General features: G+C 37.1%; 1 protein-coding gene across 5 annotated transcripts in view; it reads left to right on the forward strand.

The window, feature by feature from the left end:
- NCOR1 (nuclear receptor corepressor 1) overlaps window positions 1-17,311 on the forward strand; it is a 72,801-nt gene that overhangs the window by 29,232 nt on the left and 26,258 nt on the right. For 4 of the 5 annotated variants that reach the window (XM_062592756.1, XM_062592759.1, XM_062592758.1 and 1 more), the window contains exons 15-21: window positions 618-719; window positions 8,475-8,605; window positions 9,171-9,388; window positions 11,808-11,870; window positions 12,539-12,678; window positions 13,411-13,537; window positions 15,031-15,586. In XM_062592756.1, the coding sequence (XP_062448740.1) occupies window positions 618-719; window positions 8,475-8,605; window positions 9,171-9,388; window positions 11,808-11,870; window positions 12,539-12,678; window positions 13,411-13,537; window positions 15,031-15,586 (1,337 nt within the window). The remainder of the gene's footprint in view (window positions 1-617; window positions 720-8,474; window positions 8,606-9,170; window positions 9,389-11,807; window positions 11,871-12,538; window positions 12,679-13,410; window positions 13,538-15,030; window positions 15,587-17,311) is intronic. The other variant, XM_062592760.1, reaches the window with a different exon arrangement.

The following is a 17,311-nucleotide window of genomic DNA, read 5'->3' on the forward strand; positions in this document are numbered from 1 at the left end:
CATGCAAGTATCTAACAAGACTTAGTAAAATGGCACTTCTGACAGTGGTAAAAGAAATAGCATTTTATTTAATTTTGATCTTATTTTCTTTTTGAAGCAGGTAAGCTTCTTTAACCTTCTCACTGTTCAGATAATGATATGATTGGCTGTGCTGAGCCACTGTGCTAACTCTAAGGAACCTTACCTGTTCCTTTCAAGTCAATGGGATCCTACTGCTGGCTGAATCAGAGCTGATTTTGCAGAGCTAGTTTAAGAAGTAATTGACAATTAGGATTTGTTCAGACTTGCAGTATAGCTTCTTGGATACTAATGGTTATTATGGTAAATAGAAGCTTTCACGCTTTCAGGTTGTCTAGTATAGATTAAAGCATGCAGACTGAAGTAGCTGAGGAATATTTTAAATGAAAGAACCTTATGTTTAATACTGTATGATTTTATGCATGGTTTTATTGTTATAACTTTGTGAATTCACTTCCCTACTGAGCAAACAATTCCAATATAGTTTTTTTTGTTTTAGTCTAGGAGATGAGCAGTTTGAAATTTTGAATGAGATTAAATACTAAAAATACATTTTTTGTAGGAGTAAAAACTATTTTTTTCTTGCTTTTTCTCTTCAGAATGTTCCTGACTGTGTATTGTATTATTATTTGACCAAGAAAAATGAGAATTATAAAGCTCTTGTGCGAAGGAATTATGGTAAACGTAGAGGAAGAAACCAGGTATTTTAAGTTTGTCATTTGAATGCTGTTATTTTATTGCTTTGTATTTAAAACTTTCTGTAATACCCTATATAGCAAGCAAATCTAGTGTATGAATGAAGCAGAGAGAAAAAAGAAAGAATAATTCTTTTATTCTTTACTCCGTTTTAGCCATTGCAAAATTTAAGAATAGGATCTTGACAATAAGAGTGATTTTTGGTTAGTTTATTTTTAATTTTGTAGAATATCTTCTTCCTTTGCACATTGGTGACTTTTAATATGACTGTTCATTTTGTTTGGGGACCCTGCCGTAGACATTGAGGTCAGATCCGTCGTTAATCCTATGATGGAGCCAGCAGAAATTAGGCAGAACATGTGACTTGCAATGGAAAAGATATAACCACTTCATAATGTCAATGTTTGTCAAAAAGCAGAAATTAATGGTGGTCTTTATTTGGTGGTCAGGCTCAAAGTCAAACTGGAACTTAATACCAAGAAGAGAAAGACCAATTTAATGCATGCAAATTAAAATTTCTGCTGATTCAGGAATTCTTTTGAAAGTTTTTGGAAGCTTTGAAGAGGAAAGGAACAGCATTTTATGAGGAGTAGATATGTTTGGACTGCCAGGGTCAATGTGGAAATCAGAAAACAAAGAAAATTTAAGAAACTGAATATATTTCTTGCTCTTTCCATTCTGATTTTTCCCTTGCACCTAACAGATGTTTAGGAAGTACTGGCAACATAATAAAAGATATGTCAGTAAATTGATTAGGAAAGAAAGTCATGTATTAAATAAGGCATGTGAGCAGAGTACTAGATGTGAAGATCAAGTCTGCAGATATTTTGAATTTTATATCCTTAACAGCTAGAAATAGGAGTAGATCCAATGTACTGAAGAAATAACCAATGCTTTGTTGGAGCTGAAGCTGTGGTGGGGATGAGGATGTTCCTGTCAAATTCAGGGTTTTAGAAATCTATAATTATGGAATAATTGCAAGTAAAAAAACCTTAAAATTTGAAAAACTGTGGGTAATCAGAATTAGACATATCCTAATGATAGTTTAAAAAAAATTGTTGAGACTTTGAGGTATTGCAACTGCACAAACCTGGATTAAACTGCAGAACAGTGACTTAGGTAGACATTAAATTTAGAGTCTAGATACACAGTGTGAATTACAGTAAATATAATGAGCCTACTCTAAGTATTAGACGAAAGCAGGAAACCTACTTTTGTAAAGTCAGTGATGGACTAACTTACTAAAGTAGTTATTATAATGAAATACTGCAGGGCACGATCTTTTTGCCACAAGGCAGTGATGCTATCTGTGCCGTGCCATTAATCCTCTTTAGAAACAATTTTTCTCCTAATTCATGCATATTTTAAAATGTATTGACATGTCAGCATTCATAATACTTTTCCTCGTGCTAAATTGCCACCTTGCTTCAAAAATGTTTCTGAAATGAACACATGAAGTCTCTTTCCTAATAATGTAAGTTTTATGAGAGTCTCAGTGAATGTGCTATTTATATAAAAGAAAATTACTGCACTTCGGTTGACAAGTTGGTACTGTTTACTAAGAATGGTCAGCACTTTGCAGTTCTACAGTGCTATTGTACTTAAGCATTATAGATTACAATCTGATATTCTAAGGAAGCAGATCATATCACATAAGGTTTATTTCTCTGTACACACAGATTATGGATTGCTTGGGAGGAGGTCATTCTCATTAGGCAAAGGATATGATTGGAGCTTCTACTCTGACAAATTGTTAACTACTGTAGTAGGATAAAATACTTGAAACGTATCCTGTATTTTGCCCAAAATCCTGTTGGACCTTCTAATAGAAAAATATATTGTTGTGTAGCCAGTAGTGGCAAAAGATTCTGAATTAAGTTATGACAAATACTAAAAAGATGGAAATAAACGAGGCTTGTCAAAATATGTAGACAATCACCATGAAAATTAAACACAGATAATGTAGCTGCTGCAAGTGGCTTACTTTCATATTTCAGTGTAAAATCAGATTGGCGTGATCATAGTAAGTTATTCATGTTGAGCAATATCTTTGCCATATGGTATTCTACTGCAGCTGTTTAAAGAGGTGAGGAGACGTAAGTGCTTGTAAGTTGTAATAGATGTAACTTCAGTTTTGAAGCATTCCAGAGATCATAACTGTGTATGTAAATGTCTTTCAGGATCATTACATTTTAGAGTACTGGGACTGGTAGAACTCAAAATTTGCATAGATTTTTCAATCCATAAGTTGTTTGAATCTTTCTTGAATAATGCATATGTTAGAAAGATTCAAATTACAGCCTTGTATGCTGGCGTATAGTATTGTGAAGTTATCTAATTGTAAAAGGGAATGAAGGGTGCTCTGTCTGACTTTAACTGTTCCCATCAATACTTACTTGTATGTGAATAACTGCAGATGATGCGTTGTTTCTTAGGAACTGCTGTAGTTGTTCAGTGGGCTCTAATTACTTGCTCTTTGAATTTTAACAGAATTGGAGGTCTTAGTTGCTAGTCGTTGATCCATATTAAGTACTACAGCAGACCCCTGAGGGTTTTTTTGTGTGATGAATGACTGCTAGACAGACTTGTGTGCCCTGTGTCAAGTGTGTGTGAGTATGTGAGAGTGTGTGTGTGTGTGTGTGTGTGTGTGTATATATATATATATATGTCAGACTCTTACAGATCTGGAGAATGTTAAAATTACCTGCACGCTCAATGGAAAAGCTCTACACATTCAAAATGCGGGACTGTTACCTTTCCTGCAAGCTCAAATTTAGTAGTATTGTAATTACAGGATATTTATTAGTAAAGTTGGTAACAAGGAATCACACAGTACCAAAATTGTATTTGTTTGTATTTCTTTTATTAATGATTAATTTGCTACGTGTGCAACAGCAGATGCATCAGAGTAGTTTTGAGGAACTCGGGAGCACTGAACTGCCTTGCTCGGCAGAGCTTTTATCTTATGGTTGCAGAAGGTAGTTTGTCCCCACTATGCCTCCTCCACTCCAGTTTTACTTACGGCTCATTTTTCCTATCTCTGAGTAGCAACCTGAAACTTCATTGCTGCTTGGCAAACACCAAATGTGTAAGATTTTTGATATGCTGCCCCAAAGTGTGTTTATACCAGTAGCAGGTGTTTCAGCACAAAATCTTAATAAATCATATGTTTTTGTAAAATATAAGGCCAGTAGGTAGAGTATTGCAGTGGAAGAGATAATAATCATGGTAATGATGTTGAAATCCTTCAAAAAAATTTTTTAGTCCATACAACTTGACTTGAGGTCCAGTAGAGGCTTTTACTTTAAAGAACTTGAGCACTGGATTACAGGCATGTAAAGTTAAGTGACGGAAGGCTTATTGCATTATAGTAGCTTTTTGTCTTTAAATAGGTCTAGAAAGTAATGAGGCAACTAAAAAGAGGATATCTTAAACAAAAATTGACTTTTAAAATAGAGAGCAAGTTTTTAATATGATATTAGGAAAAAGAGCGTCTGTAAGAGCGAACTCTACCTTTAAATTTTCAGCTACTTGGAAGTGGTGTTCTAACAGTGATATTCTAATAGTTTTGTCTTCCTGGTAGTTTCTTGGAAAAGGTTTGTCTGTCTAAGTGGATCCTTGGACGTTACAAAAACACAAGCAGTGCCTGCTCCTGAGGCACGAAAATGGACAGTCTGAAGGGTTATTGAAGTGCAAAATGCTCCCGTCAGCCTATAGCAGAGATCTCCCAGAGCACACAGCACTGTGCAGCTAGCTGGCAGGGTCGTCCTTCCCTTGGTTTGGGGAGCGGATATCAGGAGTTTATGGAGCAAAGGAATTCCTGGGCTTGCACTGGCTTTCTTGTGATAATTTCTGATAATTCCCTAAATAAGTCATTGAAATGTCCAGTTTATTGATTTAGCTGAACAGTGTTTGAGAGTGGAGGGTTGTTTCCTTTTCTTTCTTTTTTTTTTTTCTTTTTTTGATTGTAGGCTCTTTCTAAATAGTGTTTTTCACTGGAAAGCCGGCAGCAAGGGGCGCGCTTGCCGCATCGCGTGCACCCGGCCCGGCCCGGCCCGGCCGGCAGCCCCGGCGGCAGGTGGTGCAGCCTGGTGATGTGACTAGACAGAAATTTGCGGGGCTGCGCGCGGGCCAATGGAGCGGCACTCGCCAGCACTCACCTCGGGCGACCCCAGCTCGCATGGGAGATGGGAACGCTTCCGCGGGCGGCTTAAGTAGCAGAATGACACAATTTCCTGGAATAAACACGTTGCTGGGTCAGGCAGCCTCTGCTAGGGAGCTGTGTGATGTTGGTGCTGTTGTGGCTTTTGTCCTTTTGAATCTTATCCTGAATTAAAGCCCGTCCCCTTGCCTGGATAGTAAAAGTTTTAATCAACAGATGAATGCGCAGGTACGTCGCTGACTGAGGCTTCAACTGTTTTAAGGTTTGTGTTTAACCTGCCCTTGACCTATTTTGAACATGCATGTTAAATAAATTCACTGGGGAATTGAGAATCCTGTTGTTGACAGACTGGAGTGTTGAGTTAGCCAGGCAAAAGGAGCAGAGGATTGATTCTCAGCAACTATTTTGCAGTTAAACTCTATTTTACATATAATCTTTCTTTCCAAAAAATTCAAAACTCTTTCAAAGTGCAGTTTGTTTTATCTCCTTGCTTTTTAAGCTAGTCTGTGTAGCACAATGGAAATAATTTACCTCGGCATGTCTTTCTGACATCTTGTTTGAAGGAATTTTGGGGACAGCCAAGTAATGCCAGCATCTTAAATGCTAATATTTTGCAGCAAGGTATTAGACAGCATTTAGTGTTGGGGCTTTCTCTCCGGTTTACATTATTAAAATGTCAAAAACAAGTCCTTTTCATGGCTATTTTGAGCCTCAGTTTTGTTAATGAAACAGTGACACCTGCTGCTACACTTACAGGAAGGATCCTTGCCATTAAAAACAACAAAACAAAAACTATTTTGAGGAATTTTCAGTGGACTAGAAAACCTGGATTAATGCAGTCCTTGAACAATAATCTTCTAGACCTCTGTCCTTCTCCCTTGAGTTGCCAAGTGGGCTTTAGGCATTTGTTTAAAAAGTAGCTTTACATAAATATTGCCAGTATTTTGCATTTAAAATTGTTTTACAGAGTTTGCATTTAAAGTTGTTTTGCGGAGTTTAATGCCCAATAAGGAACACCTCAACCCTGCACACACCGAATCTGAGTGAACAGCATCTAGGTGCTGCAGCGCTCGACTGGTGGCTTGAGTTGACTGGAGCTGACTGGAGTTGCTTAACTCTTTCAAGCCCCATTAGTGTGAACTCGTGTGGGTGGTTCCCTCTATTTAGCTGTATCTGCCTCCCTTCCCTCTTTTACATTCTTTATGTTGTTTTGGGTTTTTTTTTTTTTTTTTTTTTTGAAAAATCTTATTTAAGGCATAATTCAAACTGTAATCATGTATTTAAAATAACTACGTATTTTCAGAGAGGCGGCGGGGAGTTCTTTCTTCCCTCCCTGCCTCCCTCCTCCCTGTGCTCCTTTAGCCGGAGGTGGCTGCCGTAACCCGGTGTGCAGGATAAGGCCCTTTCCCCCCTTTTTGCTGTGTGGTGCCTAGCACACAAGGCTGGGTTCCGCGGTGGCTCTTACCACCTTATTACAGTTATTAGTGAGGGTGAATGGGCATCATGAGTTAAACTCCAGACGCTTAGCGTGGGCTTGCTGGCTTGTGGGGCCCGTCAGGAGAATTCATTCGTTTGCTGTTTGCTCCTTGTCAGAATTCTGGGAATTTGGGGAGGGGGTTATGTGATTTACTTAGTCGCAACCAACTGCCGCTTGTTATTTTAGCGTAGAGAGGGAGAAAGTTGCAGGCAAGCTGTAGACATAGTAGGAATACAGCAACGTTGGAAAGCATCGGATGCATCGGACTTGCACAAATAAAACATTGTAGATGGCAGAAAGCAGTATTTAGGCACCTTTTTATGCTGAGGAGAGTTTATGGTTTATGAGCCTCAAAGTTGAGTCCTGCTGCATTTATACAGCTTTTAATCTGAGTAATAGGTAGTGACTAATAGGTAGGTTCCAAGGTGGAAGTATCCCACACTAAGTCTAATAAATATTTAATATAGGAGATTCTATATTTTAAATGAATTTCTTTTTACCACTACGTTTTCAGGGATGAGACTTAATTATTTGTGTAATTAGTAATTGCATGTATACAAATGCCAGAAGTATCTTTGCCACACTATTCAAGCATAGTATAGACTAAAAAGCATCAGCTGTATTGCCAATTTTATTTTGCCTTACTGTCACTAGTACAGCTTGGAAAAGCAATTTTGCAAACTTAGTCTGCAAAGTGCTGGGAAGCAAAACACAGAAAGATAACAACATTAAGACTTATGGAAGTCTTTTCTATAGCCACATCTGATTTTAATAGACACTTTTTCTGTATCAGCACATGTCATCTTTTCTTACAACATCACCCAATATTTAGTTTCTTAGACTACTTCTAATGTCAAAGTCAAACAGGGAATGCCAACGGTAGTTTTGTTTTTGGTGTGGTAAAGAATAATAAAAACAATGCCACAAATTCTTCTCACATCTTTGGGAGATATCTTTAATAATAATAATTTTTTTAGTAGCAATAAGAGAACAGCCTATGTTCAGCAACAAGAGAACAATGCTGTGTGATTATATTAAATAACAGAAATTTTCTTCCATTAATTCTTTGAAGCAGATCATATCTTCTGAATAGTCTAAATCAAACTTAACTGCTTACTGGAATGAATCCCCCTGCATGTGGTAGTCACCTAGCTTACTCTGAGAGATAAGGGGTGAGATTAATTTAAAATAGACTATATAAATAGTATTTTGTGCTGTCCTCTATAGCATAAGAAAGGCGAATAGTAACTTCTTCTGTTTTTTGTTAGATTACAATTTTACAAGCACGTAAGTACTAATCTCAATAAAGACCACAGTAAAAGACTTTCTAAACTGTAATTTTCCTTCCATAAATTAACTGGAAACCTAAATCATGAGAATTTTGTGTTTTTATTTATTTATTTATTTATTTTTTCTTACTATTAATGACAGCCTTGAGAAGGTGGCTTAGATTGGGTCATAGTGTTCATGCTACAAGATCATCTGCTTCCAAGTTGTGAGCTATCACGTTTCACTATTTTAAAATGGGCAATGTTAAAAATAAAATGTGAGAGGAGCAACACCATTACTACGCATGATGTAGATCGGACTTCTCTAAGCATGTTTAAAACTTCGCTGTTCATTTTCAAGCTTCATATTGCAGGGATCACTTCCAGTTAACATAAAGGTATTCCACGGGGCGTACAGCAGCACAGAGTTGTGAGCAGAGATGTGCGTGTGTATCACATCTGTGCTGTCTCTGCAGAAGAAGCCTGTACCTCCATGGGATTTATAAGACAAAATACAGTATCTGAACAGGGCAGCTGACTAGAAGAAACATAAGTGAAAACAAATTGAGAGAGTCTGAGGATATGTGGTCAATATATAGAAATTGAGTAGTTTGTGGCAAAAGGGACTTTTGAAGTCTGGAAGATGTGCCTGGAAGATCATGTTGTTATTTTAGGGTGCAGATAGATGTTCCAGTTGCTGGCAGAGGAGTTTTACTGTTATACTGACTGTTATGCAGTGACTGTAACGGGCGGGGGATAAGGTAGCATCAGTGTTTGGCTGCTCTGAGGAAGAGTTGCTGCAGCTTTGTAGGATCAAGTTGTTAAAATATGTGTAAATACCATTTCATTTCAGCAACAAATTGCTCGTCCTTCTCAAGAAGAAAAGGTAGAAGAAAAAGTAGAAGAGGAAAAAGCAGAAAAAGCAGAGAAAAAAGAGGAGGAAAAGAAGGATGAAGAGGAAAAGGATGAGAAGGAGGAATCTAAGTAAGTATACTAAAAATGCATTAATTCCCTTTAGATTGTAGTGACTTTTTTGCAGGTTTTTTGCAAAGATCAAGATGGAATTGGGTTAGCCTGACAGTGAATCTTGACTAAAGATTGTTCCTATTTTGGTTAGTTCTTGTGCATTAAGTACTTAGATTTTTTTTTCTTGACATATCAACTTCCTTGTCTGTCTGAGCTAATCAGACTGGTACAAAAGTTGGAGGACTCTATTAAAAAATGTGACTTTTTTGTATCTTGCTATTGATGGGGAGTTTTTTGATGTTTCGTCACAGTGTTTGTATTTTCTTTGAAGCTGATAGTGTCGTGTATCTATGTTATTCCCTAGCAACTCTAACTTCTGGGGAATAAATGAGCTCTTGTTTTACTATGAAGTGGCCTTTTTTTCTTCAACTCAAAACAGGAAGTAAGATCTGATACACAGTTTTTACATCCATTTTCAGGAATATCTACCTTTAATTGCTCTCGGAATGCCTCTGAATTTTTTTTTTCTTTTTTCTTTCCTTTCCTTTTTTTTTTTTTTTTTTTTTTTTTTAACTATTCTCAGAGAGAACACCAAAGAAAAGGACAAAACTGAAGTTGCACCAGAGGAAACGGAGGAAAGGGAGCAGGCCACTCCTAGGGGCCGAAAAACTGCCAATAGTCAAGGTCGTCGTAAGGGTAGGATCACCAGATCAATGACGAATGAAGCTGCACAAGCAAATGCCGCTGCAGCTGCGGCCACAGAAGAACCACCACCCCCTCTCCCCCCACCACCGGAACCTTGTGAGTAGCATTTAGGGCACTTGGGGACTTATCTGGAACTCAGGCACTTCACTGGCATAAGGCTGTATTCCGCATATGCAGTGCCCTTTGGTTTTTTTTCTTTTTTTTTTTTTTTTTTTTTTAGTTATATCTTTTTTTCCTTAGGTCTGCTTACAATTTTTTGAGTGTTAGGTACACTTAAATTTCTTGCATGTAAATAAATAGTATATTCCTAGTTAGAGGACTGTTAAAACCATGTAAGAAAAAGGCAATGGAGCTTTTCAGTTATGACTGCTTTTTTTCTTAGTTTGCAGAGTTAAAGATGGATCTGATTCAAATGCCTTTGACACAGATTGACTTACAGGCTGTAGCTCACAGAAGTTATTGCTAAATAAGTAGGCCCAATATTTGAGTACTTTGGGGAGTTTTGTAATCAGAAATAGATCCTCACAATTTTGTTTGTTTGTTTCTGCATTAGATGACAGAGAATTTATTTAAGGTAAAAATGTTACTTTCTTGGCATATATAGTTAGACAATACTGTATACTATCTCTGGCTGCATTTCTAAGAGGGCTGACATAATCTGTGGTGGTGCAGAAACATAAGCAAACAGAACTGTGGTTAGTAAATAATTATCCATGACAGTATGGGATTTTTTTTTTCTCCTGTAGTGCTGTGCTGTGGCAAAATCTGTTGCCCTTAACTCTTTAGCTGGGGAGTTGCAAGCAGAGATTCTCCTAGAATTTGTAAAAACTCTCTTGTTGCTCAAATATTCTGCACATCATAAACAACATAGGATGTTCATTTAACTGTAAACATCGGAGACTGCAATATCCACTTCAGGTCTGTGGATATGGCGCACTCTCTCTTTCCTCGCGGCCCTGTCCCTTTTTCACCCCCACCCCCAGGCTTAGGCAATAATAACTTTTGGGTTTAGTGTTTTTAGTTTGTTTTTTTTTTCAATGTATTTTTTGCAGGTTTTAGGGGAAAATCTAGAATAGCAATGTAGTTGATCAGATGCTTTATAGTGTTCTATTTGGATTGTTTTTTTAATGGCACTAAGGCTGATCTTGCTTATACCTAACATCTGCTTTTGAACAGTTCATGTTGCACACTATGCATAACGACAGATCAATGAAAAATAAATGGAGGTTTCTGTTCTTGAAAGAGCCAAGTCTGTGGCAGCTTAATGCCATTCAGAAATTTGAGCAGAATAATATCAAATCCCAGAAAAGTGAACAAAGAGTATTTTGCATTGAATTGTAGTTAGCTTCCTGTTTCTTTTTACTTACTTTTTTTTTTGTACGCTTGTTTTTTGTTTGTCACTGTTTACCCAGAGAATTACAGGAGACTAAATGAACATAAGATAAATAGATTTCTTGGTATTTATTGAAAAAAAGGTAACTACTTCAGTTTTTTCCACCATAGTCAATGAAATGTGGTAGGACTAGCTCATACCATGTTGGATTATGAATTTCTTTCCTGTTTTCAATTTGAATTCCTTTTTCCCATAATATTCTGATCTCCTTGCACAGCATTAGACATCTGTTAAATGTATTGCAACAGTATGGATGCACTTAAAATAGGAAAGGAGGTGGGGGACTTAAATAATTTCTCGAGATCCTTCACAGTAATTATTTTTATAAATGCTCATGTGTATTAGTGACTCAGAAAATGAGCAAAACAGGACTAAGAGAAAAGTGCAAAACTTCACAATTATTAGGACTTCCTCAAAGGAACTGTATTAAAAAACAATGGGATACTTACAGTATCTTTACTTCTGAGTCTTGAAGTATGTTTGAAAACTGGTTTAATTCAAGTTTTACCCTGGGTTAACTCAGTCAGAGTTAATAGAGTCAAGGTTAAATTAAAATTGAGAATCAGTTTTGCCTCTTCAGACCCTGCTGTAGTCAATGTGCTGAAAATTCTTTATTAGAAAGCCAAAAATATGGATAGTAAGAGTGCAGAAAGTTCCTCACGATTGTAGAAGAATATAGCATGCTTGCCTTACCTTGCTTGCCTTAATGTAAGGAAGCCTGACAGGTACATAGAAAAGAATAGATCACATGGAGGAAGAAGAGGCAAAACTGCTATGTGCTGATGGTTCACATGCTGGTTTTAGTGATTGATAGTATTATTGGCAGCTTAAATACAATTTTAATGGTAAATAATCTTAGTTACTTGCAAGTCTTGCGTGACAGTTATTTAATCATCACACAATTTTGTAGGCAGAATGATTGAACAGTTTGTTCTGCTGAGAATGTGACAGCTCCTACTTTATCTCTTCATTTGGTTTAATGGAAGCTGACTGCTTCCCAGTGTCAGAAGCAGTTTTCCCAAGTGACTTGAATGAGCCTTAATAGATTATGGGATGCGTGATTATTGCTTTGAGAGTGACTCCTGATCTTTTCTCTGATGGGAGTCATTGCTTCTCTTTCAGCTTCTGCAGAGCCTGTGGAGACTTCTCGCTGGACAGAAGAAGAAATGGAAGTTGCTAAGAAAGGTAAATCTTGTAAAGCTTTTGATTTACTTTTAAATACTTGTTAGTCTTTGCAGCACTACACTGAATAACTAATGTGAAATTTGCTGCCTTTTTTTTTTTTTTCCTAAGAAGCAAATATCTTCACCAGACAAAACAGTTTAAGACTTATACTGACTTTGTTCCTGTGGGCTACCTAGAAAAACTTGATGTTTGTATTTGGTCCACAGAAATATGTGAAACAGATGTGAAGGTGTGTATTTCATATGTAAATTTACAAAATAATACTTAGTTCTAAGTTACAAAAATCCTTTGGTATAAGACACATTCTTTTCACAGAAAAGTGTATGTATTTTACAGCTTGTCTAGTCTTTTGACAGATATTGTCACTTTAAAATATTATGCATAAACTCAATCTTTTAGCAATCAACATATTACCAACAGCAAAAAGTTAAGTTTGAAGGCTACATAAACTGACATTCAGGTAGAAAAAACTTTTTTCTATCCAGTAAGTCAAACACATTATCACAGTGAGAATTCTCTCAAAGACAGCACTATTTTTACTTAACATTACATTGTCTTTGTATCTAACAGACCCTTCCTAGAGGTATTCTTGTTCCATTCATTTAGTTTGAATAGCTGAATATAGTAAATATATCATAGTAAATATTTATTCTTTTATGTTTGATCAGGTTTAGTGGAACATGGGCGAAACTGGGCGGCAATTGCCAAAATGGTTGGGACAAAAAGCGAAGCTCAGTGTAAGAACTTCTATTTCAACTATAAAAGGAGACACAATCTGGACAGTCTCCTTCAACAGCACAAACAGAAGGCAAGTGCAGTGGTTATCGAGTGTTTGAGGGATCAAATTAGGATCTCGCCGAAGTCATTCATCATGGTTTACTAAAACTATTTCACAATCATCACTTGTTTCCTTTTCTACTTGTTTTTATGTTACAACATAAATCTCCTAGGAGACGCTAGTGATGTTTGCTGACCTGTGGCACTAGCCACTTCATGCTTTAAAGTGCAGTAGAAGATTTTCTATCAGCACATACAAGGCTGAGTGATTCCTTAGTGCTTTGTAAACCATACTCCTTATCAGTGCATCAGCAACTATAGAAGTTCAGGTCGTCACTGTGGAACGGTTACCTGAGATATGCCCTGTGTCACATGATAAGCACTAACCTTACAAAATAGAGTAAGAGAGTTGGTAAAAGGCCAGGATCTGAAAGTTTTGGGGCCTCTGAAGTAGATTACTGAGGGCTGCAATTCCCCAAACTGCCACCCTAGCCTTGCAGCTGCGAAAATGAAGAGTATTGGTCTCTGTGTTTGCTGCACTAGTCCTGTTTTTCCTGCAAATATATCTCGAGCAAGTGGTTTATTTGCAAACTTGTTGGCATTTTTGGTCAGGAGCAGCAAAACCTGATCTGAGGTTAAAACTGTGTCCACATGTGAATGAATCCAGAGATACCTGCTTTTCAATTCAACCTGAAATTGAAAATGCATGTAAAAGGAATACTTAGAAATTTTCAGTACAATATAAATGCCATGTCTTTATCAGTCTTCTCGAAGGCCCCGTGAGGAGCGAGATGTATCGCAGTGTGAAAGTGTAGCTTCAACTGTGTCAGCTCAGGAGGATGAAGACATTGAAGCATCTAATGAAGAAGAGAATCCAGAAGACAGTGAAGGTAACTTTTATCAGAAGTAAAATTCGGTATTTATTGAGAGGGGCTTATGTTTTATTTAGGCCAATTGTATAATCAGAAAACTGTGTTCTACATCATAATGTAGTGTTCAAACAGAGTGTTTCAATAGTATTTTAGCAACTGGATTTCAGTTCACTAGTTCTAACTAGAGAGGGGGAAAAAATAGTATTGAGCAGCCCTAAGATGTTATTACTTAATATTTTGAGATGCTTTGACTCTGCTGTCTTCTAGAGGCTGAACAGATGGGACATGATCAAAATAATTGTCCATGTTGAAACAAACTGAACTATGGATATGTAATCTTTGCTAGTTAATAGTCTCAGTAAAGCTTCAGACAGGCAAATTCAATTTTTTAATTTGTTGGCTGCCACTGCTAATAATTACTCAGCATTAGGTCTGTTTTGGCTAGCCTTTTATAGAGCTGTAGCCAGTAAAATTCATAAATGATGAATTGGAGAATATGGCCAAATTTCTCAAACTGCAATCAATATGTAATTCAGTCCAGTTTGTCATGGACATCTCTGAGTAGGAAAAAAGTCTTACCTCTAAAAGAAAGAAAGAGTGCCTTAAGCTTGAAGATGTGCTGTATTTAAACAGATTTTCCCACAGATGCTGTTCTAAGCAATGAGGATTGGTATCTTTGGAATAAGACTTTTGAGTACAACCTCTAAGTTCTGTGCAGTCATAGCTTTTCATAAATGTTTTATTTCTCAAAAAGCTATTTATAATATAATGGAATTAAGTAGGATGAAAAGAGGAAATATGTTAAACTTCATCTTGAATCAGTACAAATTATTCTTAAAGCTGACTTGCGATTCTTGCTGTAAGTTAACTCTTCTAGTTTACCTCCTTTATGAGTAAGCTTTGTTTTCTTGAAAATGCCTCCTTTGCTCTGTGAAAGGTGTAAACAGCATCGACAACTGGATACCAATTATAGAAGGGTATTGATTTTTGCAGTGAAGAACCTATGTGTAGCATATTTATTATCTAAAATTAAGATGGAATTGGAAAGAAGGTTTTCTGCAAAATGCAGTAAATACGCACTCAGAGCCTGCATACAAAAGGTGACAGATTTTCATGTAAAATCAGTGTTTTGTCACTTCTGCCAATGATGCCTCTAAAACATGTTCGCTTAAGTTTTCCAAGTTGTGCCTTAGCCACTGTGAATGTTGACCTTATTCTTGTAAGAGAACTGCATCATACATGGAAGTACCAAGTCTTTTGCATAAGCATGGGAGTTCACCTGTCTGACTCTGTAAGGTCAGAGCTAAATATGTAACCTTATTCCTGTAATTCCTGTGTTCCTCCTTAATCTGTATCTGCTGATTTTAGTTACCTTCCTTTTGTGAGTCAGTTCTTCAGGGCAAGGGTCTTGAATTATTGTAACTGGCATTTTTTTTTTTGAAGGCAGTTGTTCAAGCCTGGTTGGATCACATTAATGTTGGAACGTTTACACTCAAACTTTTTTTTTAAAGGTGCTGAAAATAGTTCTGATACAGAGAGTGCTCCATCTCCTTCTCCAGCAGAACCTGCTAAACCAACTGAAGAAACTCCATCTGAGAGTGCAGCTTCGAAGATAACCACTGAGGCGACAGCAGAACAGGAGTCTACTGTTAAATCTGCAACCAGCACATCATCTTCCCTGACAGCCCAAAGTGTATCAGCCGTTGAAAGTCAGAACTCTGAGCCACAGGTTAAAGAGGAAATAAATAATGAAACAGAAGAGTCTATGGAGGTTGACAGTAGAAGCCATCCAGTTGAAGCTAAGCCTGTGGTTAATCTTCCAGTGCATACCAAAGCAGAACCTGTAGAGACTGAAATGAGGCTACCAGAGAATATTCAAGTGAAAATAGAGAGTGATACCAAAGAGAGAGATTTGGAGAAACCCAAGGAAAAGTCAGAACCTGAGGAAATGGACTTCAGTTTGGTACAACAGGTGAATACAGCAAGACAGGAGTCCCATTCAGATAATGATTCAAGTGCCACCTGTAGTGCTGATGAGGAAGTTGATGGAGAACCTGACAGACAAGGGTGAGTGTAATTGTTTAGTGTTTTAAAATTGCTATCTTTAAAAAGCTGTTTAAAAAGTGCTGTTACTTAACAGTGATTAAAAATTACACTCGGTAGCAACACTTCTGTTAGGAGTTTCTACTACAAGAAAGAATCTCTAAGAAGTTTTGGAAGTGCAACAGAGAGAAACATTGACTTTAAAATTCTGATGAAAAGCCAGAGGCTCTTCTAAGGCAGAGTAAAGTAAAATTCCGTGGCAATATACTGACTGGGTAGGCAGCAAACTAGCACCACTCCTGGAAAGCTAGACAGTGAAGGAAGTCAAGCCATTTGGGATCTGTTCAGAGAATGGGAATCTTTTGAAACAGTTCTCTGGAAAGGGTAGTAGCTAACTGAAAGAATGAAAATTTCCCAAAGTGTGAAAGGAGTTCAGATGTTCCTGACATGACTTAAGTCAGTCTGTGATACTTCTGGTGCTGTGTGCTGCAGGATTTTCTGGTACATGTCTATTTAAAAAATTGGTGACCTACTCAAAAAATCAAGCAAGTAACTCAGGGAATTTTCTAAACTCCTCCATCTACCCACTGAGAGAATTAACAATGATTGTGTAACTGGATCTGTTTGAAGTTCTTTGGTTAGGTTTGGGTAGTTGGTAGCTTTTTCGCATTATTTTTGTGCAAAGCCACCCATTCAGAAGTAGATTTGGAATGTTCTTTATAATGTGACCGGTTAGTGTAAGAGAGTACATGGGCTCTCCATTCCCTTTAGTGGAAACGTTTGAATGCAGAGTGAAAAATACAGAGATGGAGTTATTTTAATTGAACCTTGCTCCCACCAACTAGTTTAGTAGAATGAATCCAAAACTCCCTGATTTTAACAGGAAAAAACAGCCTGAATAAATCTTTTAGTAGGAGATGGCACTTGTTTATAAACAAACCAAACAATGTAATATACTGATACATCAGTTGTCTTTTCATATCTCACGTTTATTTGCTTATATCCCCTCTCAAGTCAGTTATTGCCACTGAACTGTATTGCATTGATGGGTAGAATTGACTCTCCTAAAGACTAATGATAGTGCAGTGGAAATATTTCTCACTCTTACCAACCTGTCTACAAATTAATAGGCAAGTGTCCTGAAAAATGGATGACCTCTTTTTTCCAAGCATGTAGCGTCTTCAGGCAATCACTAGTTCCTGAGAGCCTAAACAGTGTGGAGAACCCATGTGAGCCTGTAGTCCTTTAAATGGACAATGCTGCATGTCCTTGGAACCTTTTTATTTTTGGGGACAGGTTAATATTGCTGATGCATGAAAACTTTTAAAGTGTTCTGTTGCTGTGATTCCTATGTAACTATAGTATGGCATCAGAGCCACTGCCCCCTCCCTTTCAGTGGTCTTAATATACACGCAGTACCAAGGATAGATGTTAAATGTCAAAAGTATCCAGTATCATTGTTCTGCATGTGCTCTTTTGAAAAGTGTAGTTGACTGTGTTTCTGCACTCTTGCCTCTTCAGGCATCTTCTTTCCAGAAACTTAAGAGCCCTTTATGTGAAAAATCTGCTATGTTCTACTGTTTGTATTTCTCCTCTGTAGTAAATATATTTTGTGCTTCCCATCTTTTTTTCAGTGAATTTTTTGAAACAAAGGTTACACTTTTTCAGTACTGTGTATGTAGAAATTGCATACATAAACTTTTGATTTTGGAGACTTTTGAGCACAATTTTGATATTTCTGTATATTTT

This window comes from Rhea pennata, chromosome 20, assembly GCF_028389875.1.
Source record: "Rhea pennata isolate bPtePen1 chromosome 20, bPtePen1.pri, whole genome shotgun sequence".
In the NCBI taxonomy this organism is placed as follows: Eukaryota; Metazoa; Chordata; class Aves; order Rheiformes; family Rheidae; genus Rhea; species Rhea pennata.